General features: G+C 45.1%; 1 protein-coding gene across 6 annotated transcripts in view; it reads left to right on the top strand.

The window, feature by feature from the left end:
- ZNF592 (zinc finger protein 592) overlaps positions 1 to 26,814 on the top strand; it is a 58,601-nt gene that overhangs the window by 19,606 nt on the left and 12,181 nt on the right. For 4 of the 6 annotated variants that reach the window (XM_053593387.1, XM_053593385.1, XM_053593388.1 and 1 more), the window contains 2 exons: positions 2,556 to 2,664; positions 20,479 to 22,708. In XM_053593387.1, the coding sequence (XP_053449362.1) occupies positions 20,498 to 22,708 (2,211 nt within the window). In that variant the 5' untranslated portion in view covers positions 2,556 to 2,664; positions 20,479 to 20,497. Of the gene's footprint in view, positions 1 to 2,555; positions 2,665 to 3,028; positions 3,124 to 20,478; positions 22,709 to 26,814 lie in introns of all 6 variants that reach the window. The other 2 variants (XM_053593390.1, XM_053593391.1) reach the window with 2 other exon arrangements.

A 26,814-nucleotide genomic window follows, 5' to 3' on the forward strand; every position in this document is an offset into this window, starting at 1 on the left:
TCATCTTACAACTCATAAGGCATGTCTTTTTTTTTTTTTTTTTTTTTTTTTTGCTGTTTTTGGCCGGGTCTGTGTTTGAACCTGCCACCTCCAGCATGTGGGGCTGGTGCCCTACTCCTTTAAGCCACAGGCGCTGCCCAAGGCATGTCATTATTATGGCAAAGGCTATAGTGAAAGTCTCAGCACCAAACTGAAGGGAAGTTTGTGACATATCACATAGCATGTTGGTGAGATGCAGGGTTGGGAAATCAAAAATGTGAAAGCTGACCTTCCAGTTCAGGGTTCAGAGCACAAGGGTGGCTCAGTTTTTAGAGGCAGGTGGGAGCCCAAGTCCCAATTGTAGTTCACTCATTAGTGAGGAGCTTGTGAGGTGGGAATATTGTCTTACAAACTGCATATCCCGGTGAGCATGTGAATAGGGCGACCTGGAAGGAGCACCCAGCTGTGGTCAGTGAAGCCTGATGCTGGGTTTGTCAACCCCTTTCTGCAGCCAGACCAAGTTATTGCATCTGAGAGGCTGTCTGGGTAACTATCTGACAGAATACAGTGGCTGAAGGAGGTTAATCTGAGGTTAATCTGGAGAATTTACTATTGGACTTCAGACTCAAAACAGCTGGCCACTGGTCTCTGACATTTTTTTGAGACAGAATCTCACTATGTCTTTCTGGGTAGAGGGCAGTGGCACCATCGTAGCTCACAGCAACCTCAAATTCCTGGGCTCAAGCGATCCTGTCTCAGCCACCCAAGTACTTGCAACTACAGGTGCCTGCCCTAACGCCTGGCTAGTTTTTCTATTTTTAGTAGAGATGGGATCTCACTTTTGTTCAGGCCGGTCTCGAACTCCTGAGCTCAGGCATTGCTCCCACCTTAGCCTCCCAGAGTGCTAGGATTATAGGCGTGAGCCACAATGTGCTTGGCCTGGTTTTGTCCTCAATTGGGCAGCATAGGGTCTGCTTGTTGGTTTATGTTTTGAAATGTAAAGGTCCTGGCTCGGTGCCTATACCTCAGTGGGTAGGGCACCAGCCACATACACTGGAGGCTGGCGGGTTCGAACCTGGCATGGGCCAGCTAAAACATCAATGACAACTGCAACAACAACAACAAAAATAGCCGAGTATTGTGGTGGGCGCCTGTAGTCCCAGCTACTTGGGAGGCTGAGGCAAGAGAATCGCTTAAGCCCAATAGTTTGAGGTTGCTGTGAGCTGTGATGCCATGACACTTTACCCAGGGTGACAGCTTGAGACTATCTAAAAAAAACAGTTTTCTTTACTTCCTTTCTGTAGAATTAGTTTCCCTCCCTTCCCTTCTTAATTTTTATATTAAATATTGTCTATATGTCTATTTAGAATCCAGACTAAATACTAATCTGTCAAAATTAGGACGAAAGTGAAGTTAAATAGACGAATGCAGGATTAGAGTGAGAACAAGCCAAATCAGAAATTTGGGGATGAGACCTTTTGTCATTCGTGGGTACAGGTAGATGACTGCCCATTGTAAATTTCCCCAGTTTGCCTGCCCTCTGGTCCTGTCCCCACCCCCCACTTCCTGGCCTGTGCTTCCTCAGCTTCGGTGGGTATCCTGGAGCTGTGTGGTGGGAAAATCCAGACGTCATTCCTTCATCTCTCTATACTCTCTGCATGCTCTGACAAACAGTCTGCTTGGACACTCAGAGAACTTTTGAGGGAAAGCTTGCTGGCCACTGCGTCGGCAGCATAATGCTTAACAAATACATGTATTTGTTATGTGAAAAGCAGTGCTGTAAGAGCTTTATATATATTAACTCCTTTGATTCCTATTGTAGCCTGTTTACATATGGGAAACAGATCTAGAGGAGAAGAATCTTGCCCCAGGTCACAAGACAAGTCAGTAGTAGAACTGGGATTTATACTTAGAGTTTCTCCTTTGAATTACCAGGCGAAGGAGAGCAGGTCTGGGGCTAGGAAAAGTTTTGTCTTTTTTTTGGCTGGGGCTGGGTTTGAACCTGCCACCTCGGGTATATGGGGCTGGCGCCCTACTCCTTGAGCCACAGGCACTGCCCCAATAAAAGTTTTGTCTTTGACATTTGTGGCCTACTTTGAATTTATGTTTGGGGATTTTTTTCAGGGTTTTGCCTATACTTGGATTATTATTAGTTTTTATTTTTTAATTAATGTTTTTTCTTTTTTTATGTTGGGGATTCATTGAGGGTATAAGAAACCAGGTTACACTGATAATTAATATATTTTTATTTATTTTTTTTTTTGAGACAGTCTCACTTTTTCACCCTCGGTAGAGTGCCATGGCAACCTCAAACTCTTGGGCTCCAAGAGTTCCACCTGCCTCAGCCTCCCTGGTAGCTGGACCTACAGATACCTGCCACAATGCCTGGCTGTTTTTTTAGAGACAGGGTCTCATTCTTGTTCAGGTTGGTCTTGAACTCCTGAGCTCAGGTGATCTACTCACCTTGGCCTCCCAGCGTGCTAGAATTATAGGCATGAGCCACTTTATAAATTATCTTTCCTTACTTTAACCCTTAGGCCCATTACAAATATATTTTATTTGTCTTCTTTCCTTAGGTGGTGGTTGGACAGTAGACGATGTGCCTAGGTAGAAGTTTTTCCTTTCTCCACAGCTCCACTACCCCAGCAACGCTCGCCACATCTTTGTTTTGAGAACCTCACTAAGGTATGATGTCTAGGCTGACCTGAACTGGCCTTAAAGAGCTGAGGGACATAAGAGACTTTTTTTTATCCCTTGGTGGGATGTTTTCCTTTGTGTGTGTGGGGGGGGGGTGTGTGTGTAAAATACTTATAACAAAATCTACTATTTTTAAGGGTACAGTTGAGTGACATTAAGTACATTCACAATTGTGCGGCCATCACCACTGTCCTCCTCCAGAACTGTTTATCATCCCATACTGAAACTCTGTACCCATTAAATAATCACTCCCTGTCTCTCTCAACCACCATTCTACTTTCTGTCTTGAACTTGCCTACCTTAGGGACTTCATATAAGTAAAATCATACCATATTTGCCCTTTTGTATCCAGCTTATTTCACTGGGGATAGTACCTTCAAAGTTCATCCATATTGTAGCATGTGTCGGAAGTCCCTTCCTTTCTGAGACTGAATAACATCCCACTGTGTAAGTATACCACATTTTGTTTATTCTTTTTTCCATTGATGGATACTTGGGTTGCTTCCACCTTTGGGTATTGTGAATAATGCTGCTATAAACCTGTCTTTCTCAAGACCCTGCTTTTAATTTTTTTGAGTCTATACCCAGAAGTGGAGTGCTGGATTGTATGATAATTCTGTGTTTACTTTTTTGAGGAACTACTATATTGTTTTCTATAATGGCCGCACTGTGTTATATTCTCACTAGTGATGCACAACGTTCCAGTTTCTCCATACATCCTCACAACACTTGGTATTTTCTTTCTTTTCTTTTCTTTTTTTTTTTTGAGACAGGGTGTCACTATTTCACCCTGGGTAGAGTGCTGTGGCATCACAGCTCACAGCAACCTCAACTATTGGGCTTAAGCAATTCTCTTGCCTCAGCCTCCCAAGTAGCTGGTACTACAGGCACCTGCCACAATGGCCAGATTTTTTTTTGTTGTTGTTGCAGTTGTCATTGTCGTTTAGCTGGCTCAGGCTGGTTTCGAACCTGCCAGCCTCGAGGTATGTGGCTGGCACCGTAACCATTGGGCTATGGTCACCAAGCCAACACTTGGTATTTTCTGTTTTGTTTTGTTTTTAAATAATCACCATCTTAATGAGTGTGACCTTGGTGGTAATCTAGTTGGACCATTTCCAAGGGCTGGATCCTATTGTACTGAAATGTTAAAATGTAGGAAAAAAAAAAAAAAGATAAACCTACTGAATGTAGAAAAAAGGATAAACCTCTATGTCCTCCTCACCCAGATACAGAGTCAGTAGCTATCAATTCATGGCTGATCTTGTTTCATTTACAGATCCCCTCCTCCCTGCTTTCTTCCTCCTGCTCAGACATCATGAAAGACACATATCACTATGTGTCTTTAAAAGATAAGGCTCTGGGGCGGCGCCTGTGGCTCAGTGAGTAGGGCACCAGCCCCATATACCGAGGGTAGCGGGTTCAAACCCAGCCCCCTGCCCCCCAGTCGCCAAACTGCAACAAAAAAATAGCTGGGCGTTGTGGCGGGCGCCTGTAGTCCCAGCTGCTCAGGAGGCTGAGGCAAGAGAATCGCCTAAGCCCAAGAGCTAGAGGTTGCTGTGAGCTGTGTGATGCCACGGCACTCTACCAAGGGCAGTAAAGTGAGACTCTGTCTCTACAAAGAAAAAAAAAAAAGATAAGGCTCTTAATGTTCCATTGTATCTGATGGTAGAAAGGCACGTAGGACTTTTCCTTTGGACACATTATTTCTGTCATTCTCTTGGATTGCCAGTGATGTATAGTTGGCACACACAGAACACTTGGATATTGGATCTGTTGTCAAGCTGTTGATGAAAAGCTGCCTTGGCTTGGTCTCTGCTTTCCTGCAAAGGCTGATTGCTCTGAATTTTGAGCAGTTATGGTAGAAGAGCCCACTTACAGGGCTCTGCGTCACATGCCCGTAGTCCTAGCTAGTCAGGAGTGGCTGAGGCAAGAGGTGAAGGATTGCTTGACCCCAGGGGTTTGAGGCCAGCTTAGGCAATATAGTAAGACCCTGCCTTTTAAAAAAAAGTAAAAATAAATAAAAGAGTGACAGAGGCGGCATCCATAGCTCAGTGGGTAGAGCGCCAGCCACATGCACTGAGTCTGGTGGATTCAAACCTGGCCCAGGCCAGCTAAAACAACAATGACAACTACCAAAAAAAAAAAAAAAATAGCCAGGCGTTGTGGTAGGTACCTGTAGTCCCAGCTACTTGGGAGGCTGAGGCAAGAAAATCACTTAAGCCCGAGAGTTTGAGGTTGCTGTGAGTTGTGACAGCATTCTACCGAGGGCAACACAGTGACACTCTATCTCAAAAAAAAAAAAAAAAAGTGAAAGAAAGCAAGAGAGAGCGAGCCCGTTCAGATCTCTGTTGAGAGAAGAAAAAAGAAAAGGAGGATGAGGGAGAGAGAACAAGAGAGGAAGATGCAGGAGTGTGGAGAGGGAAAAAACATACTAGGGAAAAGGAAGGAATAGGGGAGAAGGGATGAGAAAGAGAAGAGTGTGTGTGTGTGTGTGAGAGAGAGAGAGAAAGAGAGAGAGACTGCAGTGAAAGAGCAGAGCAGACCTGGGAGAGAAACTCTTTACCTGGCCCCCGACTCACCAGCTCCTGAACTCTGTAGTGATCTAAAGCCACTACAGAGCTATACCAAGACTAATATAGCATGCTGCTTGTGTCCCCCAAACCTTTCACTTTTGGAATCTTTGGGACCGTAAATTGCCTGTGTTAGATGAGATTGGCACACCAACGCATGGGTACCAGAGATGGGGAAGGAGTGATCTTGTGGAATGCCCTCTGGACCATTTGCTCAGGAAGTAAAGGTTTGGTTCCCAGTAGGTCTGAGGCTTCTGGCTTCTTATTAAATCTGGGGTGAGATGATACTTTTACAAAGTTAAATGGGAAGAATTCCCCCAGGTTGGTGCATGAACAAGAGGAGTCCTGTCCCACATTTTTCAAATCTCTGTGTCCTGTTCCCTTCTAACAAAGTATGGTACCCAGTTAGTATGGAGGTCTGTTTGCAGATAAGCAAAGGAGAAGAGGGTACAGGTTACACAGTATCACTTTTTTTTAATTGGAGAAGGATGAGGAAGGAGGGGGAAGAGAGAATGGGGAGGGAGGACAGAGAAGGAGCAGGAGTGGGTGTCGTATCAGTTTGGTCTGTGTTCCCAGCTCTGTCAGCTTTGCTGCCTGTGTCTGACCCCCACTGCTTCAGTCAGCTTTACGGTCCTGCATAATCCCAGTGCCCTTCAGTTCTGTTTTTCTTTCTTTGTATCTTTTGAAAAATATAACAGCTTTATGGATACATAAGTTCACATGCATGCAATTTGCCCCTTCAAAATCTACAATTCAGTGCTTTTTAGTCTATTCACAGAGTTGTTTCCGCTTTTCTTAAGACTCAGGGCCACCATGTGCCCTCCTCTTCCCTGTGGTTCTCAGAGCTGTCCTTCCCTCTCCACTGACGTCACACTGCTCAAGATAGATAACATTGTAGTGGTGACACCAATCAGTTAGGCATCTTCCATGGCTATACTATTTAATTTAATCAGCCCTTTCAGGGGCCCTGGATTCACAGACAAGGGTTACTTTGGGTAGACTCCTTCCCACAGTTGAGCTTCCATCACCACTGAAGTTCTATTTATAAAATGTTTTAAAAAACAAAACCCTCTGGCGGCACCTGTAGCTCAGTGGGGAGGGCGTCAGCCACATTCAATGAGGCTGGCGGGTTCGAACCCATCCCGGGCCAGTTAAAATCAACAATGACAACTGCAACAAAAAAATAGCTGGGCATTGTGGCGGGCGCCTGTAGTCCCAGTTACTTGGGAGGCTGAGACAAGAGAATCACTTAAGCCCCAAAATTTGAGGTTGCTGTGAGCTGTGACGCTACAGCACTCTACCAAGGGTGACATAGTGAGACTCTGCCTCAAAAAAGAAAAAGAAAAGAAGAAAAACCCTCCAAACATTGCATATTTGCCAGATGTTTGATAATAAATTTGCTTGGCAATTTGTCACGATCTTGAATTAGTTCTGGACAAATGAGCTTATCAAACTGTTCCCCCTTACTAATGGTGGATTACCTTCCAGCAAACACACTGGTGCTTATAAATAGACAATAAAGTAATTAGCAGTTACATATGGTAGGTGGTGATAAGTGCTGGGAAGAAAAATAAAACAGAGTAAAGGGACAGAGATTGATGGTGGGTGGGTATTGGTGTCACACACAGAATGGTCCTGACAAGGTGACATTGGAGTAAAGACTTGAAGGAGTGAGGAAGTGAGTCCACAGAGATCTGGGGGAGAACATCCCAAGCAGAAGGAACAGGAAGAGCAAAGGCTTGGAGCTGGGAGCCTGCGGCCTGGGTAGTGGTCAGTAGGCCTGGCAGATGGGCTGAGAGAGGGAGGCAGGAGAGTGAGGGTAGTCAGTCAGCTTGGCATGCAGGCTGTGGGAAAGACCAGATTTCAGTCTGCATGAGTCTGGATGGCATTGAAAGGTTTTGAAGAGAAGATGGACATGATCTGATGTGCATTTTTGTGTGTGTGTGAGACGAGATCTCACTATGTTGCCCAGGCTGAAGTGCGGTGGCAGGGAAGGGGGGTGTACAACAGGCACAATCATGGTGCACTACGGCCGTAATCTTTCTGTTCTTATAGAAATGAGGTCTTGCTAAATTTCCCAAGCTGGTCTTAAACTCCTGGCTTCAGGTGATTCCCCCTGCCTCAGCCTTCCAAAGCCCTGGATTATAGGGCCAGCCACTGTGTCCAGCCTACCTGTGTTTTAGAAGTAGTACTTTGGCTATAATGTTGAGGAATGACTAGAAGAGGCAAAAGTGGAAGCAAGGAGACCCGTCAGTGAGAAATGGTTTGACTTGGGTCTGTCTTTCTTTCAGAGTTTCAAGTTGTCACCTTTGGTAGAGTGTGGTGGCGTCATAGCTCAGTAGCTCACAGTAACCACAAACTATTGGGCTTAAGCGATCCTCTTGCCTCAGCCTCCCAAGTAGTTGGGATTTCAGGCGCCTGCCACAACATCTGGCTATTTTTTTTGAGATGGGGTCTCACTCTTGTTCAGGCTGGTCTTAAACCCATGAGCTCAGGGCAGTCCACCTGCCTTGGCTTCCCAGAGTGTTAGGATTACAGGTATGAGCCATGGTTGCCCTGCCGAATTGGGTGTATCTTAAAGGTAGCGTTGACAGGATTTGCTTGTGGATTGGATGAAGGATATGCAGGAAAGAGGTTTTGGCCTAAGCAAATGGAAGAGTGGAGTTGTCATTTACTAAAGTGGGGAAGGCCATAGGAGGAAATCAAGAGGTAGGTTTTGGACATGTTAGGTATTAGATGCCCATAAGACATGCAAACAGAGATCTGAATGCAGAAATGACATTAAATGAATAGTGAGTCCTGGTGGAGGGGCTTATAAAGCAGAAAGCAAGAGAGCATTTCTCTCCAGTAACTGCGGTAAAGGGGGACAGCTACGCTGTGAGGAAGAACAAAAGGGAGCACAAGGGAGGTGACGCTGTGAGGATTCTGTGGCTTTTATGAGCCTCCAGTGGTGCCCACGGATGTTTTGGTGGCTTACACGTGTGGGTGCTCAAAAGCAGGGTCTGGGCCTTCAGCTTTGTGTCTTCCATGCTGGCTGTAAGTCTTGATTTGGTAACTAATGGATGCATTTCCCCTCTCTGAGTCTCAGTTCTCTATGTATATAATGAAGAGGTTGGACTAGACCAGTGTTAGTAGAATCAAACAAGAAGCTTTGTAGAAGAGCAAAAGCAGGGTTCTCTCCTAGACTCATAGACTCAGACTCTATATGCCCGGCCCTGGGTGTCTGCTTCAAGTTGCACCCCATGTTCCCGTTCGTAGTTAGTGCAGCACCCTGCAGGCAGGCCCTTGGAAGCCCGGGACCAGATAACTTCTCAGCTCTAGCATCCTGTGAGTCTTTTGCAATGCTGGCACTATAATTCTGTTCTTGGGAAATGGGCTCTTTGGCTGGGGTGGAAAAGGGCATGACCAGAGGGAGGAGAAGTTGCCTCTGGGTAAAGGCAAGCAAGGGCAGGGGCCTCAGCTGGGCAGTTGGAACGGCGTTGGGGAATGGTCTGCAAGCGGTGGGAACAGGGAAAGTTCATTTACCACTGGGAAGCCAGGTGTGTTAGGTCATGGAAGTAGAGGGAAAGGCATGATCCCAGCTTTGAAGAGGCTCACAGACTAATGGGAAGGACTGACAAGACTCACAATTCCAGCCCACTGTGGCAGGTGCTCCCGCTGAGGAGTAGAGTCACAGGGGTCAGGAGAAAGTGGAAGAGAAGAGCAGGGGACCATGGGTGTCACAGCACTCAGAAGGACGTGGCTCTAGAGCTGAAGCTCAGGCTGAGGGAGTTTTTTGGCATGTTTGTGTTTAGGGCCACAGTGCGGTCAGGTATCAGATGTTCTTTTCCAGTTGGGAGAATAGCTTGAGTGCTGACACAGAGGCCCGACAGTATGTGAGAGAGAATGAAGGATGTCCTGGGGAGTGACTGGAGAGGTGGGCAAGAGACCAGAATGGTCCTCAATGCAAAGCTGACTTGTTTGGTCTGGTCTGTCTGAGCAGGAGGACACAGCTGTTTTTGTACATAGTGCTCAGTCTGTTTGGACCGTTTTTTGCTACTTGTTTGAATACCAGGCACTTCATGAAATGAAACCTTGGCCACTGACCTGAACATCCGTGACCTGGGGCTCACTTAGAGCTACAAGTAGGCCTCAGAATGTGTGTTGAGGAGGCAGTGATATGTATATAATAGAGAGACTGTTCACTTTAGGAGTTAATTTTTATTAAGAAATCCATTAGTTCTAGATTAGTTTGCCCAGCTGTTACAGGCTAAGGAGTTTTTGGGCAGATTTGTGTAGTCTGTTCAAGGATTCAGAGATCTTTAATGTTTGTTTAATTTTACATATTAAACCAAGGCCTACCCAAGGTCCTCACACAGGTAATTTTTTTTTTTTGCAGTTTTTGGCCGGGGCTGGGTTTGAACCTGCCACCTCTAGCATATGGGGCTGGCGCCCTACTCCTTTGAGCCACAGGCACCACTCACACAGGTAATTATTGATAGCATAGGAGTGAAAGCCAGTTCCTGTGGCCCCACAGTTTCTTACTCATTTATTATTATTATTATTATTATTTAATTTTTTTTGAGACAGTCTTGACTTTGTCACCCTGGGTAGAGTGCAATGTCATCATAGCTTATAGCAACCTCAAACTCTTGAGCTCAAGTGATCCTCTTGCCTCAGCCTCTCAAGTAGCTGGGGCTAGAAGTGCCCACCACAACATCTGGCTATTTTTAGAGCCAGGGTCTCACTTTAGCTCAGACTGGTCTTGAACTCCTGAGCTCAGGCAATCAACCTGCCTCGTCTCAGCCTCCCAGAATGCTGAGATTATAGGCGTGAACTATCATGCCCAGCCTACAGTTTCTTATTCTTTTTTTTTTTGAAACAGAGTCTTACTGTGTCACCTTCTGTAGAGTGCTATGGTGTCACAGTACACAGCCATCTCAAACTCTTGGGCTTAAGCGATTCTCTTGCCTCAACCTCCCAAGTAGTTGGGGCTATAGGCGCCTGCCACAACACCCAGCTATTTTTTTATTGTTGTTGTCATTGTTGTTCAGCAGGCCCCAACTGTGTTCAGATCTGCCAGCCCCAGTGTATGTGGCTGGCTGACTCTGTAACCACTGAGCTACAGGTGCCAAGCCCAGTTTCGTATTCTTTTAGCTTTACCGTTCCTAGACTGGGCCTTTGTTCTGGATCCAGAAACATGGGCCTCTTTTTCTGTTTCCTTTGATACATCAGAAGTTTCACTGAGCTCCCTTCTCTCCCTACCACCCTTGGAAGCAGTGTTCTTGCTAGCATCCAGGCTGAAGTTCCCACACGTCTTGAGAGCAGCAGCTTACTCTGCAGCTTGCTTGCTCATTCTGTCTTTCTCCTGTCCAGCTTTCATTCCTGATACAAAAGAAGTTCCTCTACCTGGCAACCAACTCAACAGTACTTTCTTTCTTTTTGAGATAGGGGTCTCACTGTGTTTCCCCAGGTGCAGTGCCGTGGCACCATCAGAGCTCACAGCAGCCTCAAACTCCTGGGCTCAAGTGATTGTCCTGCTTCAGTCTCCTAGACTACAGGCACCTGCCATGATGCTCAGCTAGTTTTTCTATTTTTTTGTAGACACAGGATCTCACTCTTGATTAGGTTGGTCTGGAACTCCTAAGCTCAAGAGATCTGCTGGCCTCAGCCTCTCAGAGTGCTATGATTGCAGTTGTGAGCCACCGCGCCCACCTGGCCTCTGCAGTACTTTCTTCTGGTCTTAGATTCTGCTAAGGAATACCTTCCTCTTTCTTTTCCCTCCCCCACCCCCTTTCTCCCTCCCTTCCCCTCCACTTCCCTCTCTCTGTCTCTCCTCTCCTTTTGTCTTTTTGTCTCTGTCTCTCTCCTCCCTCTCCCTCTTTCTCTCTCTCTCTCCATAAATATATGCACACAGAGACAAATATATGGTATATATATACACATACACACACAATATACAGTATACACACACATACATGGTATACACACACACATACATACATATATGTATTTTTTAAGAGATAGGATTGTGCTGTTGCTAGAGTGTAATGGCATGATCATGGCTCATTGTAACCTCAAACTCCTGGGCTCAAGTGGTTCTCCTGCCTTAGCCTCCCAAGGAGTGGTGCAAGCCACAGCATGCCTGGCTAATTTTTTCTATTTTTTTGCAGAGATAGGGTCTTGCTATGTTGCCCAGGCTTGCCTCAAACTCCTGGCCTCAAGTGATCCTCTTGCCTCAGCCTCCCAAAGTAGTGGGATTATAGGCAGGAACCACCACACCTGGTCTGCCCCTCCATCTCTCTCTCTTCCTCCCTCCTTCTGTGTCTCTCTCCCTCCCTCTTCTCCCCCAGGAGAAGAGGGTTGGCATCCTAGGGTTTTTGTTCTGGTGTTGGAGCCCTGGGATGCTTCTTTTTCTAAACTAGATAGTTGAAGTTACCTTTCATTTAACCACTTAAACATTCTTAGCCATTATAGACAATAATTGAGCCCAGATAGATTATATCAGCATATAAGCCATAGTCAGTCATGAAGGGAAGCAGGTTAAAGTCCCCCCAGGTTGTAAGATATTCATCCATCCTTCTATCCAGTTCTCACCCAACAGTGCTGCTTCAGTCCTGCTGCCTTTCACTTTCACTTTGTGAATCTGTAACACACTTCCTGCCTCCTTGTCTCACTAAACAGGATTCACTGGATAGAGATGAGATTTTTCTTAATGTTTTTGAAGGACCACTGCCTCTCTTATGTCCTATCATTGTACTTTTAATGATTTGTTACTAAACATTGCTAAGAGAAACAGATTACCAAGTTTAATGTCATTTGAAATTGGAAAGCTTTGTGTTTAGGGAAGAAGCTCATGAGTTCAATGACCAGTTCGTGTACTTAGTTCCTCAGAGCCTTTTTTCCCCACTTTTAGAGTTGAATGTGTGGATGTTGCTACATTTTAACGTATCTTTTACCTGTAATAACTTCAGTTTCTGACTATTGGCTGAAGTCATCTTTTGTCTACATCTTTCATTTCCAACTTAAGAATACTGCCTTCTCCTCTCTAGTATTTTGAGGTTTGATAAACCTTCAGTTACACTCCTCCTTTTCCTCTAAATCTTCATCTCTTCAGAAAAAGAGTTCTGATTTTCAGGATCTCATTAGAAAGCCCTTCCAGACATTTTCCAACTTCAGTATCATTTCTCAGCACCTCATCCGACTCTGGTGTGTCTTTCTGAAGGTGTGGGGAACCAGGTCTGCACAGCAGTGGTGGCTGAGGATGCAGGGTCATTCTGAATAGGGCAGGATTGCAAGTTGTAATTTGCTTGCAGGGTTCTCTCTGATAATTCCTAGTGTTCTCTGGACCTTTTGTGATGAAACAAACATGCAATATGGTATCTTAAAGGAACAGTCTAAGCTGATGCCTAAGCCTCTTTATTAAACAGTCTAGTTCAGATCCCATTATTCTAATAGTATAATTTGTATTGCTTTTCCCTAAGTGTTCATTCACATTTGCCTTCACTGATGATCATTTACTATAATTTTGCCTTATGAGCCTTGTTTGTTAATTTTGCATTTGAATTTGGAACAGCTTTGAGGCCATTGGGAAATTTGAAGATTTCACTTTATTGCTTTGGCAAATATTTGTTAAGTATTTGGGGAATGCAGTGATGAATGAGACGGTAAGCCTCTTCCTTCGTGAAGCTTTCAGCTTGCTTCTGCTAGGTTATTGGTTCCCAAAGCATTTTGTATATAAAACCTCCTTTTTAAAATAAATTTATCACGAGTCTTCATTCAGTAGTGGTGTTACTAATGGCTGGTCATTGAGAACACATGTGAATGTGAACTTTGGTTCCTTTATGGATTAGGAACCACCGTTCCAGGTAATTTGTGAAAACATTAAGCCCCAGTCCAGAAATGGTCAATGATTTAAAAACTTCACTGTTCATAGTTCCCATAAATGACAGTCACATAGAGACACAGACAAGCCCTGCACGTTCACCCAAGTCTGTGGAATGTAATAATTTTCTGTTGTTTTGGGGGCATAATTTTGACATTTAAAGTTTACAGAAATTCTACCTACTGGTTTTTCCATAATTATATATAATCATATTGTTTTTACACCCTCAAAGAATCCTAATAGGCTAATTAGGCCTAATGAGGCCCTTCCAGAATTAAGATGTCCTTCCCCATCTAGGTGATAAAATTACCTGGGCAAACTAGTATACCCTGTAATAATGGAATTTATCATCAGCTTTTTAAAGAAATTAGTTTCCAGATCTTTCCTGAAGTAGAAACTTATTCTGAGAGAAGATACAGTGTCCGTGTGCCAGTCTTGGAGTTGGTCTTTGCCCCCACAGGGGTTGTACATAATGTTGCCTATTTCCAGTGCCGCCTCTTGGAGTGACATTTGCTCTCAACCTTGGCCACACAGAACTAGTGATCTTGCCTTGCCTGTCGACTAGGCCACTCTAGATCCCTCAGGGAGTTTGCCAGGCCTGGATCTGTCTGGTACCCAGATGCTCTGAGGCTGGGTCACTGTTCCTAGGCTGGTGCAGGTGGACATGGCTCTGGTTCCTGGGGGGCTGCCCCAGACAAGGTTTGCTTACTGTGCTTTGCTCTTCCCAACTTTAGCTTGCTGTTTTCAGCAGTTTGCAGAGACTGGGTATGGTGAAGCTGTCTATCTCAGCTTTACTTTTTATTATATTTTACTTTATTATTTTTTTATACCTTTTAGTTAAGTTACTTGATTTTCTTGCTAGTGTCCTTCTGCTGAGTCATGACAGATATACTTTAAGACTCTTATATTGATGATTTTTAGAGTTCTGTGTAAGGAGCTCCTGAAGCATCTTTGGCCTACTTAGTTTCTTCTTCTTTTTGTATGTTAAAAGTATAATAAAATTACTTAAGTACTACAGTTTGAAGTAGTTTGAATAAATAATTTGAAAATGAAGCTAAATAAAAGAAAGAAAATAATTTCATTATCTGTTCAGATACTTTTAATATTATGGAGTATTCTTCTGGCCTTTTTTTTTTAATGCAGTTTTTGGCCAGGGCTGGGTTTGAACCTGCCACCTCTGGCATATGGGGCCAGCGCCCTACTCCTTTGAGCCACAGGCGCTGCCCCTCTTCTAGCCTTTTTCATAAAACATACGTATTTAAGAAATTAGCCGGGGCTTGGTGCCTGGGGCTCAGTGGTTAGAGCACCAGCCACATACACTGGAGCTGGTGGGTTTAAAGCCAGCCCAGGCTTGCCAACAATGACAACTCCAACCAAAAAATAGCCGGGCGTTGTGGTGGGCGCCTGTAGTCCCAGCTACTTGAGCAAGAGAATTGCTTAAGCCTAAGAGTTGGAGGTTGCTGTGAGCTTTGATGCCACAGCACTCTACCTCAGACCAACGCTTGAGACTCTGTGTCAGAAAATAAGAAATTAGGCAGGAGTGTGTTGGCACTCTGCAGTCTACTTTAGAGGCTGAGACAGGAGGATCGTTTGAGCCTTGTAGTTTGAGGTTGCAGTGAGCTGTGATTGTATCACTGCACTTCAGCCTGGGTGACAGCAAGACCTTGCCTCTTAAATGAAAGAGATTAAACAGAGATACCATACTTCAGTGTTCTTTTTTTTCTCACTTTTTATCGGAGTATTTTTTTCTTTTTTTGAGACAGTCTTAAGCTGTCGCCCTGGGTAGAGTGCCATGGCGTCACAGCTCACAGCAACCTCAAACTCTTGGGCTTAAGCAATTCTCTTGTCTCAGCCTCCCAAGTAGCTGGGACTAGAAGCTCCCGCCACAACGCCCAGGCCACTTTTTGGTTGTAGTTGTCACTGTCATTTGGCAGGTCCAGTCTGGATTCAAACCTGCCAGCCCCGGTGTATGTGGCTGGTGCCCTAGAGCTACACGCGCAGAGCCATCAGGAGTATTTCTTAATAGCCTTAATTTTGATCTGCAGAGTGATTTATAATGATGCTTAGTATGTAATTGTATTAGTATATTTATTGACCCAGTTTATTAGTATATTTATTGTTGGATCTTTAGGTGTGTCTCCTAATTTTGTAATGATTATCTTTGTCACATGAATCTCTATTTCTTTAGGACAAGTTTCTGGAGTGGAATTATTGTGCTTTTTGCATGCATTGCTAAATTGCCCTTTAGACAAGTTTTATTAATTTATATTACCTTTAGAATGCTTATTTTGCCACATCTCTGCCAATACTGGGATTATTACTTCTTTACAAATTTTTTTTTTTTTTTTTTTTGGCTTGGGCTGGGTTTGAACCTGCCACCTCCAGCATGTGGGGCAGGCGCGCTATACCCCTTTGAGCCACAGGCGCCACCCAGGGATTATTACTTTTTTAAAATCTTGGCCACTTTGATATGCCAAAAATGGTTTCCCGTTATTTTGATTTGTATTTCTCTAATTTATTATAAAGTTGTAATGGTTTTCATATATTGTCCATTTGTGTTTCTTGTTTTAATTGGCTGCTCATCACCTTAGCTCCTTTTTCTTTTTTTTTAATTAATAAATGAAACCTAATTTGTTACTTCGAGTATTAATGATAAAAAAAATTTTTCAGCACAGCTGTTGCATTTATTTTTATATTTTTTATGATTTTTTTTTTGAGACAGAGTCTCACTTTGTAGCCTTTGTAGCCCTGGGTAAGGTGCTGTGCCGTCACAGCTCACAGCAACCTCAAACTCTTGGGCTCAAGTGATTCTCTTGCCTTAACCTCCCATATAGCTGGGACTACCGGTGCCCACCACAACACCTTGCTATTTTAGAGATGGCGGGGGTGGGGAGTCTTACTCTGGCTCAGGCTGGTCTCAAACCTATGAGCTCAGGCAATCCACCCGCCTCGGCCTCCCAGGGTGCTAGATTACAGGTGTAAGCCAATGAGTCACCCTCCTGGCGCCCAGCCCACAGCTGTTGCATTTAAAAAAGTGAAACTACATACTATGTTTCTAGCTCAGTAAACAAATGAAGTTGATGTCTTTGAATGCCTTAGTTCCTTTTTCTAATAGATTAAGCAATCTTTTACTTATTGCTTTGTATATATTAATTGAGATATTAATGACAGCAAATGTATGTTATAAATATTCCTTTTGTTTTGTTTGCCTTTTAACTTTGTGCTGGCATATTTTTAATTAGCAGAACTTTTTTTTGGTTGAAGAGACAGAGTTTCACTTTGTCGCCCTCAGTAGAGCGCTGTGGCATCACAGCTCACAGCAACCTCCAGCTCTTGGGCTTAGGCAATTCTCTTGCCTCATCAGCCTCCCGAGTAGCTGGGACTACAGGCGCCCGCCACAACGCCTGGCTATTTTTTTTGTTGCAGTTTGGCCGGGGCTGGTTTCAAACCCATAACCTCGGTATAGGGGGCCGGCACCCTTCTCACTGAGCCACAGGCACTGCCCTGGTTGTCTTTTTCTTTACAGTTTCTTCTTTTGCTTTTATAATGTTACATTTTGATTAATCCTACCTTCTATTTATAAACAATGCAATACTCACTTCAGAGCAAGGTTCAAAGAAATATAAATAGATAGGTATGTGTTGAGTCCTTTACTCACTGTTACCAATTGCTGTTGTTTGTTTTTTTTACCAGGGCTAATAGAAAACAAGTTGTGATATTTGGCTTTTAAAGGCTTCAACTTTGGTATATAAAATCCTTCTAAAGGTTTTTTCTGCTGCTGATACTGAACTACCACACATTTTAGTAGCTCTGATTTTCTAGCAAAATATATTTTCTTTATTTCTGACCATTCTTAGCAAATCCCTGAGATTTCTCTGTGAGGAGAACTTTACTTTCTTTTGATGTAATCTCTCTCTGCTCAAAGCCGGGCAGCTTTGCTAGACAATAGCAGGATCCCAGCTAATCCTGGCACACACTACCACCTGTTTCCCCTTTTCTCCTGCATGCTTTTCTTAGCTCCTTGAAAAGGAATACTCTATTCTGCCCTTCTCCTCCAAACATTTTTCCCCTAGAGATTTAAATTAAGAAAGAAAGAAGCTTATATAGCAAATATCACGCAGGTTTTTTCTTGTAGTTCCGATTGCCCTGTAGAGCCCTTCACTTGGTGTTGGGATGCTGGGTATTTTCAGCAATCTCCAGTGTCTTCCCCTAGTTCATGGGCTCTAACACTTTCTATTCCAGGAGACAATTACTTGTTCTACTCAAAATCTTTACATCTCATTCCGGTGGGGGTAGACTGCCAACCCATATAATTGATATTTCACATTATTATTACTGATGATAATTAGTTATCTTCCCAGTGAAAGGAGTATAGTTTTCATTTTCTGTAAACTCTTATGAAGACAGGTGTGGTTTGCAGGGAGTGGAAGAGAGGCAAAATCTAAACACGTACACCTGTCAATCCCACAGGGTGTAAGCGACACGCCTCTGCTGTGCCTCTGCTCCCCTTCTGGTTCTAAGTGTTTTTCTTTTTTTTCAATTATCCCGTTTAAAACCATAAAAGCAATCTATCAACTCCCCCAAAAAGTTTTTAAGAAACAACTCAGGAGTAATTCTGGTACCCTGCATAAGTCTTTTCCTTTTTCTTTAAATCTTGGCTCAAATACTTAATTTTACATAATTATAATCATAATGTTCCTTTTTCTTTAAATCTTGGCTCAAATACTTAATTTTACATAATTATAATCATAATGACAATCTTATAAAATTTAACATTGTAAGTCATTTTTCATGTTGCTATGTAGATTTTATAGTTAGGATTTTTTTTTTTTTTTGAGACAGAGTATCATTATGTTGTCCTCGATAGAGTATTGTGATGTCACAGCTCATAGCAACCTCAAACTCCTGGGCTTAAGCAATTCTCTTGCCTCATCCTCCCAAGTAGCTGGGACTACAGGCACCCCCCACAACGCTCAGCTATTTTCTTTGGTTGTAGTTGTCATTGCTTTTGGCAGGCCCAGCCCCAACCCGCCAGCTCTGATGTATGTGGCTGGCGTCCTAGCTGCTGAGCTACAGGCGCTGAGCTGCACCCGGTTATTTTTTGTTGAAGTTGTCATTGTTGTTTAGCTAGCTAGCCTGGGCTGGGTTCAAACCTGCCACCCTCAGTGTATGTGGCTGGTACTATAACCAATGTGTTGTGGGTGCTGAGCCCATAATTAGGATTTTTAATGACCACATAATAGTCCATCAAATATTCAGCCATTCTTTATTCTTGGACCTTTAGATTAATTTTAATGTGTGTCTCTTTCTTTTGTGCTGGCTGTTTGTTTGTTTTGTTTCTTTTGAGACTGAGTCTCACTCGGTAGCCCACAGCTCACAGCAACCTCAGATTCCTGGATTTAAGTGATTCTCCTGCCTCAGCTTCCCAAGTAGCTGGGACTACCACGCCTGCCACCACGCCGGGCTGGTTTTTTCTATTTTTAATAGAGACAGGGTTTCAGTCTTGCTTAGGCTTGTCTCAAATTCCTGAGCTAAAGCGATCTTCTGGCCTCAGCCTCCCACAGTGTTAGGATTATAGTCATGAGCCACCGTGCCCAGTCTTTTGTGGTATTTTAATAATGCAATAGGATACAGTTTTGCATATAGCTTTGGGGAAGTTTTATTCCTATGAGAAATTTCTGGGAATGGGGTTCCTGGACCCAGAGTTTGCCTCTTATCTGGTTCTCTGCAGCTGGCATACTGCTTTCTAAAGGGGTTGGGTCAGTATGTATGTAGACGGGTTTGCAGCATAAACATGGTGGCTGAGCACGGCAGCTTGCACCTGTAATCCTAGCACTCTGAGAAGCAGAGGCAGGTGGATTGCTTGAGCTCAGGATTTCGAGACCAGCCTGAGTAAGAGCTGGTCTCTACTAAAAATAGAAAAATCTGGCTGGGTATTGTGGCGGGTGCTTATAATCCCAGCTACTTGAGAAGCTGGGGCAAGAGGATCTCTTAAGCCCAAGAGTTTGAGGTTGCTGTGAGCTATGACATCATGGCACTCTACCAAGGGGGACAAAATGAGACTGTCTCAAAAAGAAACAACAGAAAAAAAGGGCCGGGCATGATAGCTCACACTTGTAATCCTACCACTCTGGGAGGCCTAGGCGGGTGGATTGCCTGAACTCACGAGTTCAAGACCAGCCTGAGCAAGAGTGAAACCCTGTCTCTAAAAGTAGCCTGGCACTGTGGTGGACCCCTGTAGTCCCAGCTACTCAGGAGGCTGAGGCGATTGCTTGAGCCCAGGAGTTTGAGGTTGCTGTGAGCTGTGACGTCACCGTACCTAGTGAGGGCTACAAAGTGAGTCTCTGTCTCAAAAAAGAAAAAAGAAATATGTAAGCTAGTAAAACCCTGTACGCTGAAGCAGATGCAAAATTTAAAGGCTGAACAAGGGAGATAGTAAGGTTTTTCTTCTTCCTCCAGCAGGTTAGAGCCAGCCAGTTTCATGTTTCATCTTAAGTGTGTTATAGTAATTTCCTAATGGAAGGCCTCATTCCGGGCCTGGGGTTTTCCCTACCACAATAGTTTTGTAGCTGTGCTTCCCAGGTGAAGAAAACAGGTGCATTAAGTTAAAATAGGACTGTTATTCTCTTCTTTGGGTATAATATAAAGTTAAAATGGAATTAAGGTTTCCCCCAAACTGATGACTGTGTGATACCTTGAGAGTCACCCTGCTCCTCAGGCTTAATGATTCCTTCACCAACCAATAACAGTTTTAGGGTGAAAATCAAGGAATCAAGTGTGTCCATTGAGTAGAGAAAAAAAAATACCTAGAGGATAATGTGTAATGATTTTCTGGAGTTTATTCACGAGACAACACAAATCCTGGTGATAGCAAGTCCTTTGGATTTGATTGAATTCATGTAGCAAAAATACCCCAAAGTTATATAACATTAGTGAGTAATTACTAAGAGTAAATTAGCAGAGGAAGTTATAGCCAAGTCTCATGCATGGCTTGAGTGTTTTCTGAAGGAAGTGTTGAGCCGTGGTTTTTTGGGTTTTCTTTTTTGTTTTAAGGACTGATAGACCGGTTTTTTGCCTAGTGCACGTGATCACAGAGGGATGATGTTCCCTGAGAAGTGGAGGGAGTGTGGTATGAGTGTGCCTTTTTTTGGCTATACAGCCAGCAAGGATTTTCCAGGTATTGAGGTTGAAGACCTGCCAGGCAGGCCTGTCACAGCTTCTCTTTCTACCTGCCCTCTTCTGTAGACACAGTGCTGGGGCTCTGTGTGGCCATGCTGTGTGTCAGTGTGATGTGCAATGAAAAGGATGCAGGATGGAGCCCAGGGGGACCCTGAGGGTCACTGATTCTGTTCTCTGTTTCTGTTATAGCCCTTGTCAGCATCCAGCCATGGGGGATATGAAAACCCCAGATTTTGATGACCTTCTGGCTGCCTTTGACATCCCAGACCCTACCAGCCTTGACGCCAAGGAGGCCATCCAGACGCCCAGTGAGGAGAATGAGAGTCCCCTCAAACCTCCAGGCATGTGTATGGATGAAAGTGTGTCTTTGTCTCACTCAGGATCAGCCCCAGATGTGCCGGCCGTGAGTGTCATTGTTAAGAATACCAGCCGCCAGGAGTCATTTGAAGCGGAGAAAGACCACATTGCTCCCAACCTCCTACACAATGGATTCCGGGGCTCAGACCTGCCTTCAGATCCCCACAACTGTGGGAAGTTTGATTCAACTTTCATGAATGGAGACAGTGCCAGGAGTTTCCCTGGCAAGCTAGAGCCTCCTAAGTCAGAGCCGTTACCCACCTTCAACCAATTTAGTCCAATCTCTAGCCCAGAACCTGAGGATCCCATCAAAGATAATGGATTTGGGATAACACCCAAGCACTCTGATAGTTACTTCTCAGCCCCTTCTGGGTGCGGGGCTGTGGGGGGCCCAGTGTTGGAGGCTCTAGCTAAGTGTCCTGTTCCAGAACTGCATATGTTTGATCACTTTTGTAAGAAGGAGCCCAAGCCAGAGCCCCTGCCCCTGGGGAGCCAGCAAGAGTGCGGTGAGCAGGGCGCACAGGAGGTGGTGGAGTCTCAGAAGGAACCACCTGCCAGCCGATTCTTTGGGGATGCTTTGGAGTTCAACAGCCACCCTAGCAACAGTGTTGGAGAGCCCAGTGGGCTTGCCCGGGAGCTTGGCACCTGCTCGTCAATACCCCCTAGACAGCGTCTAAAGCCAGCTCATTCTAAGCTGTCTTCTTGTGTGGCAGCATTGGTGGCTCTACAGGCCAAAAGAGTGGCCAGTTTCACTAAGGAGGATCAGGCTGACCACACAAAGGATGCCTCAGGGCCTACTAAAGAGGGTTCTAAAGGCAGCCCCAAAATGCCCAAGTCACCAAAGAGTCCCCGGAGCCCTCTGGAGGCCACTAGGAAAAGCATCAAGCCCTCAGACAGCCCTCGGAGCGTCTGCAGTGACAGCAGCAGCAAAGGCTCTCCTTCTGTGGCTGCCAACTCCCCACCAGCGATTCCCAAAGTCAGAATCAAAACCATTAAGACATCATCAGGGGAAATCAAACGGACTGTCACAAGGATCCTACCAGACCCTGACGATCTGAGTAAATCTCCTGTTGGGTCACCTCTAGGGAGTGCCATTGCTGAGGCCCCCGGGGATGAGGTGCCTGTGGAGGAGTCCCTTCCTGAGGCAGATACACACACAAGGAGCCCTCAGAGTGACAGGAAAGGGAGTGAGAGTGTGACAAAGGCCAGTGACTCTTCGTCTCCCAACCACAGCTCAGGGCCCCGGGTCCCAAAGGGGGGTGCCCCGGGCTCACAGGTGGGCAAGAAGCAGCAGAACACAGCACTGCAGGCGTCCACCCTGGCCCCCGCTACTCTCCTTCCCAAAGCTGTGCACTTGGCCAACCTGAACCTTGTACCCCACAGTGTTGCCGCGTCAGTGACAGCCAAGTCCTCAGCACAGAGACGTAACCAGCCACAGCTCACACAGATGTCGGTGCCCCTGGTTCACCAGGTGAAGAAGGCTGCCCCACTGATTGTAGAGGTCTTCAACAAGGTCCTCCACAGCTCCAATCCCGTGCCCCTCTATGCGCCAAACCTCAGCCCACCTGCGGACAGCAGGATCCACGTGCCGGCCAGCGGGTACTGCTGCCTGGAGTGTGGAGACGCATTTGCCTTGGAGAAGAGTTTGAACCAGCACTACAGCCGGCGGAGCGTCCATATCGAGGTGCTGTGCACGCTGTGCTCCAAAACGCTGCTTTTCTTCAACAAGTGCAGCCTGCTCCGGCATGCCCGCGACCACAAGAGCAAGGGGCTTGTCATGCAGTGTTCCCAGCTGCTCATGAAGCCTATCTCTGCGGACCAAATGTTCCTGTCAACCCCTGTGAACTCCATGGCACCAGCAGCCCCAGCCTCTTCATCCTCTCCCAAACATGGCCTCACTGCAGGCAGTGCCAGTCCCCCTCCTCCAGCCCTGCCACTCTACCCTGACCCGGTGAGGCTCATCCGGTATGCAGTCAAGTGTCTGGAATGTCACAAACAGATGCGGGACTACATGGTCCTGGCTGCACATTTCCAGAGGACAACAGAGGAAACCGAGGGGCTGGTAAGCAGACCCTCCCTGTGATGGGTGTTGCTCTGGGCTCACCTGAGCCCCAGGACTGGGTGCGCAGAACAAAGCCCATTGATGTTGGGGCAATGGTCGAGTCGTAGAAGTCTTAGAAGAGTTAGGTCTGGCTCGATGGTCAGCGACCTGCCTGGATTATGTGTGTATGTAGTGCTTAGTGTTTCTTGGAAAGGGTGTCCTGCCCGTAATAGGAGAGAGCCTGAAGACTGAACAAGTGTATTCATGGACACATACTATCTTCCACTCAGCGCCCACTGCAGCAGCCATCAGGGCCACTGCCAGGCCTGAGAAAGGTCTCCATCAGGCCTGATAGGTCTCTATCGGACCTGAGATAGGCCTCTATTGGACCTGAGATAGGTCTCTATCGGATAATCTGCTCATCTCTGGCAGGTATCAGCAGTCTCAGCATGTGCACAAAGAACTTGGGCAGAGGTAGGTGGGTCACTGACGCTGCACCTCAGTCTGTTCTTCTAAGAAGTGTATCTTTAATAAGTTGTTTTGCCAACAGTGGGCACAGCTGATTTTGCAGAGCCCCTTTGGAGAATCTGCAGCAGGGCCAGTGGCAGGGCTGAGGTGAAAGGAAGGAGGGTGCCAGAGGCTTTGGGAACCTCCTTTTTTTTTTTTTTTTTAGAGACAATTTTACTTTATTGCCCTTGGTAAAGTGCTGTGGCATCACACAGCTCACAGCAACCTCCAACTCCTGGGCTTAGGCGATTCTCTTGCCTCAGCCTCCCAAGTAGCTGCCCGCCACAATGCCCGGCTATTTTTTTGTTGCAGTTTGGCTGGGGCCGGGTTTGAACCCTCCACCCTCAGTATATGGGGCTGGCGCCGTACCCACTGAGTCACTGGCATTGCCTGGGAGCCTACTCCTTTTACCCATATTCTCATCTCTCCAAAAAGCAACTATGCTTATCTGCTTGTCTGATTCATGGCTGTGTTTAATGAAATCTGGCCTTTTTTCTGAAAAGGAGCATTCTGTGTTGAGAACCCTTTGGCACCACCTGAGTTGTGGCTGTGTCTATGTTATGTATCAGCAGGCCTGTGAAGTGGGAAGGCTCCAAACAGGCTTCCAGAAGGTGGTTCTTTTCATGACATAGCCAGGCCACCCCTCCTCATGCCTCTTCCAGCCAGGGCTGCAGAGGTCTGGGAGGAAAGCCACACTGCTGTTTTAACTTCAGTACAGCCAGGCCTGTGCACGTGTTGGTAGCTGAGGAGCTCTGTATGTTTTCTGAGTGTCCCCTGTACATGGGGGCTGTGTGCCATGCAGAGGATGCTAGTATGGTTGTCCTGCCTTCCTCCAGGAGTTCACAGCAGCTCAGCAAGGGCAGGGGTCACCAACCAAACAGTTACAATATGTGGTCTAAGATTGGAGCTAAAACAGGGTTCTAAACCTGGTTACATAGAGTACGTCAGAGGGACTAATCCATGGTGACACCATGCTTAAAGGAGGTGCAGTGCACAGGGGTGAGTTTAGAGGAGGGGGAGGGGCAGGAGAGTCCAGGTGTAGGAACAAAGGTGTGAAGTATAGAATGGGTTTGGGGTACAAGGAGTTGGGTGGGAGACCGATCTTGTCAGTGTTGAGGTAGAGGGTGATGGTTGAGTTTGATAGACTCCTGGGGCTTCTGCAGAGGGCCTAGGAGGTGCTGTAGAATCATTCTGTGCTTCTCATCTCCCTTCTCTAAGTTTGCATTCTTCTTTTGATGAGTCAGATGGAATGTGGTTACCCTGGGCCCCTTCCCCAGAGGCTCTGGTATTCTGGCTGTACCACTGAGGTTGAGTTGGGCCAGTTCTTTTTTTTCTGAGTCATGTGACAAGGACCCTTGGCAGTGGAGGTCCAGTGTTTGGACCTGTGGTTTTTTCACACTGCCCCTTACACATCTGCTAAAGTCTGAGTAGGCCGAGGCATGGATGTAGGATCCCAGGCTGGCACCCTTTTCATTCTACATCTTTCTTTCTCTCCCCTCATATGTCAGTTGGAGAAGTGAGTGCCCAGAATGGCCGTTGAGCTTCTCTTAGCCTATCTCAGATCCCTCCTCAAATGTCATGCCACTTCACTTTATTTATTTTTTTGAGGTAGAGTCTCACTGTGTTGCCCTGGCTAGAGTGCTGTCTTGTCATCCTAGTTCACAGCAATCCCTGGCCTCAAGGGATCCTCCTGCTTCAGCCTCCCAATTAGCTACAGGCTCCCACCACCATGCCTGGCTAATTTTTCTATTTTTAATAGAGACGGGGTCTTGTTCTGGCTCCAGCTGGTCTCCAACGAGCTCAAGAGATCCTCTAGCGTTGGCTTCTAGACTGCTAGGACTACAGGCATAAGCCACCATGCCAGATTGATTGTCACATTTTTTTTTTCCCCTTGCACCACACATTTATGTTCAACCTGTGAAGATCGCCTACAAGGTGATCAGAGAAAGGGAGCAGAATGAGGCAGAAATGTTGTCTTAGTCTGCTCATGCTGCTAGCAACAACTATACCATATATTGGGTGGCTTAAACAGACAAACAAAAATGATTGTCACATTTTTAATGGTACTTAACTTGGTCAGTGAATTTAAGTGATGATATTTGTATCCCTTCTTTATAAAGTTCTCCGCTTTTTATGTGGTACCTAGTGATTTTAGTGTCCATCAATAATTAATACTTGAGTCTAGTTTTAAGAGTTCCAAAGAGTGTTTTTTAAATTTCATTATTTCTTTCTCATTTATTAGATGGAATTCTGTATAAAGTATCTTTCCTGCTTCCTCAAAGGCTTTTTAGTTTATGCTAGAAAATGAAATTACTATTCAGAAATATAGTTTATGCTAGAAAATGAAATAGTTTGTTTCCTTTATTTTATTCTATTTTATTTTATTTATTTTTTTAGAGACAGGGTCTTACTTTGTCATTTAGGCTGGAGTGCAGTGTCCCAAACAAAGCTCACTGTAACCTTGAATTCCTGGGCTCAAGTGATTCTCCTGCCTTACCCTCCCAAGTAGTGGGTACTACAGGTGCCGGGCATCACCACTTCTGGCTATTACTAAATTTCATTTTTTTTTTTTTTAATAGAAACAGATTTCTCATTATGTTGCCCAGGCTGGTTTCCAACTTCTTGCCTCAAGTGATCATCCCCCCATTTTGGTCTCCCAGAGTTCGCACCTGGCCAGTTTCCTTTAAATAACAGTTTCAGAGTAGTGGGTTGATTCCCTGACAGTCTCAAATGATGTTCTAACAGTCCCTCTTCTATTTTAAAAAATTTGTTGTAAAATACATGTAACATGTAGTTTTCTATATTAAGGTTTTTTGTTTTTTGTTTTTTTTTTTTTTAGACGGAGTCTTAAGCTGTCACCCTGGGTAGAGTGCTGTAGAGCGACCTTAAACTCTTGGGCTTAAGCGATTCTCTTGCCTAAGCCTCCTAAGTAGCTGGGACTACAGGCTCCTGCCACAATGCTTGGCTATTATTTTTTGTTGCTGTTCCAGTTGTTGTTTAGCAGGCCAGGGCCGGGTTCGAACCTACCAGCCTTGGTGTATGTGGCAGGCGCCTTACCCACTGAGCTATGGGCGTGCCAACTATCTTAAGTACTTTTGAGTATATAGTTTAGTAGTGCTAATGTTAAATATATTTATATTAATGTGCAGCCAATCTCCAGAGCTCTTTTCACCTTTAAAAACTGAAGCTATTTACCTATTTGATATAACTTCCCATTTCCCCCCTTCCCCATCCTTGGCAACCACCATTATATTTCCGTCTCTGAGTTTGACTACTCTGGTCACCTCATATGAGTGGAATCATATAGTGCTTGCCTTTTTGCGACTGGCTTATTCCACTTAGCACGTGCTCAGGGTTCACCCATGCTGCAGCCTGTGTCAGAATTTCCTTTTTTGAGATTGAATAACACTCAGTTTTGTGTGTATACTGTAATTTATTTGTTCACTTGTTGATGGACACGAGTTACTTCCATGTTTTGTCTGTTGTGAATAATGTTGCTGTGAACACAGGTATACAAATCTTTCTTTGAGATCTTGCTTTCAGTTCTTCAGGGTGTATACCCAGAAGTGGCTACAACCTATAGTAATTGTTTGTAATTAGTCCATGTATAATTAGTCCAT

Source organism: Nycticebus coucang, chromosome 6, assembly GCF_027406575.1.
Source record: "Nycticebus coucang isolate mNycCou1 chromosome 6, mNycCou1.pri, whole genome shotgun sequence".
NCBI lineage: Eukaryota > Metazoa > Chordata > Mammalia > Primates > Lorisidae > Nycticebus > Nycticebus coucang.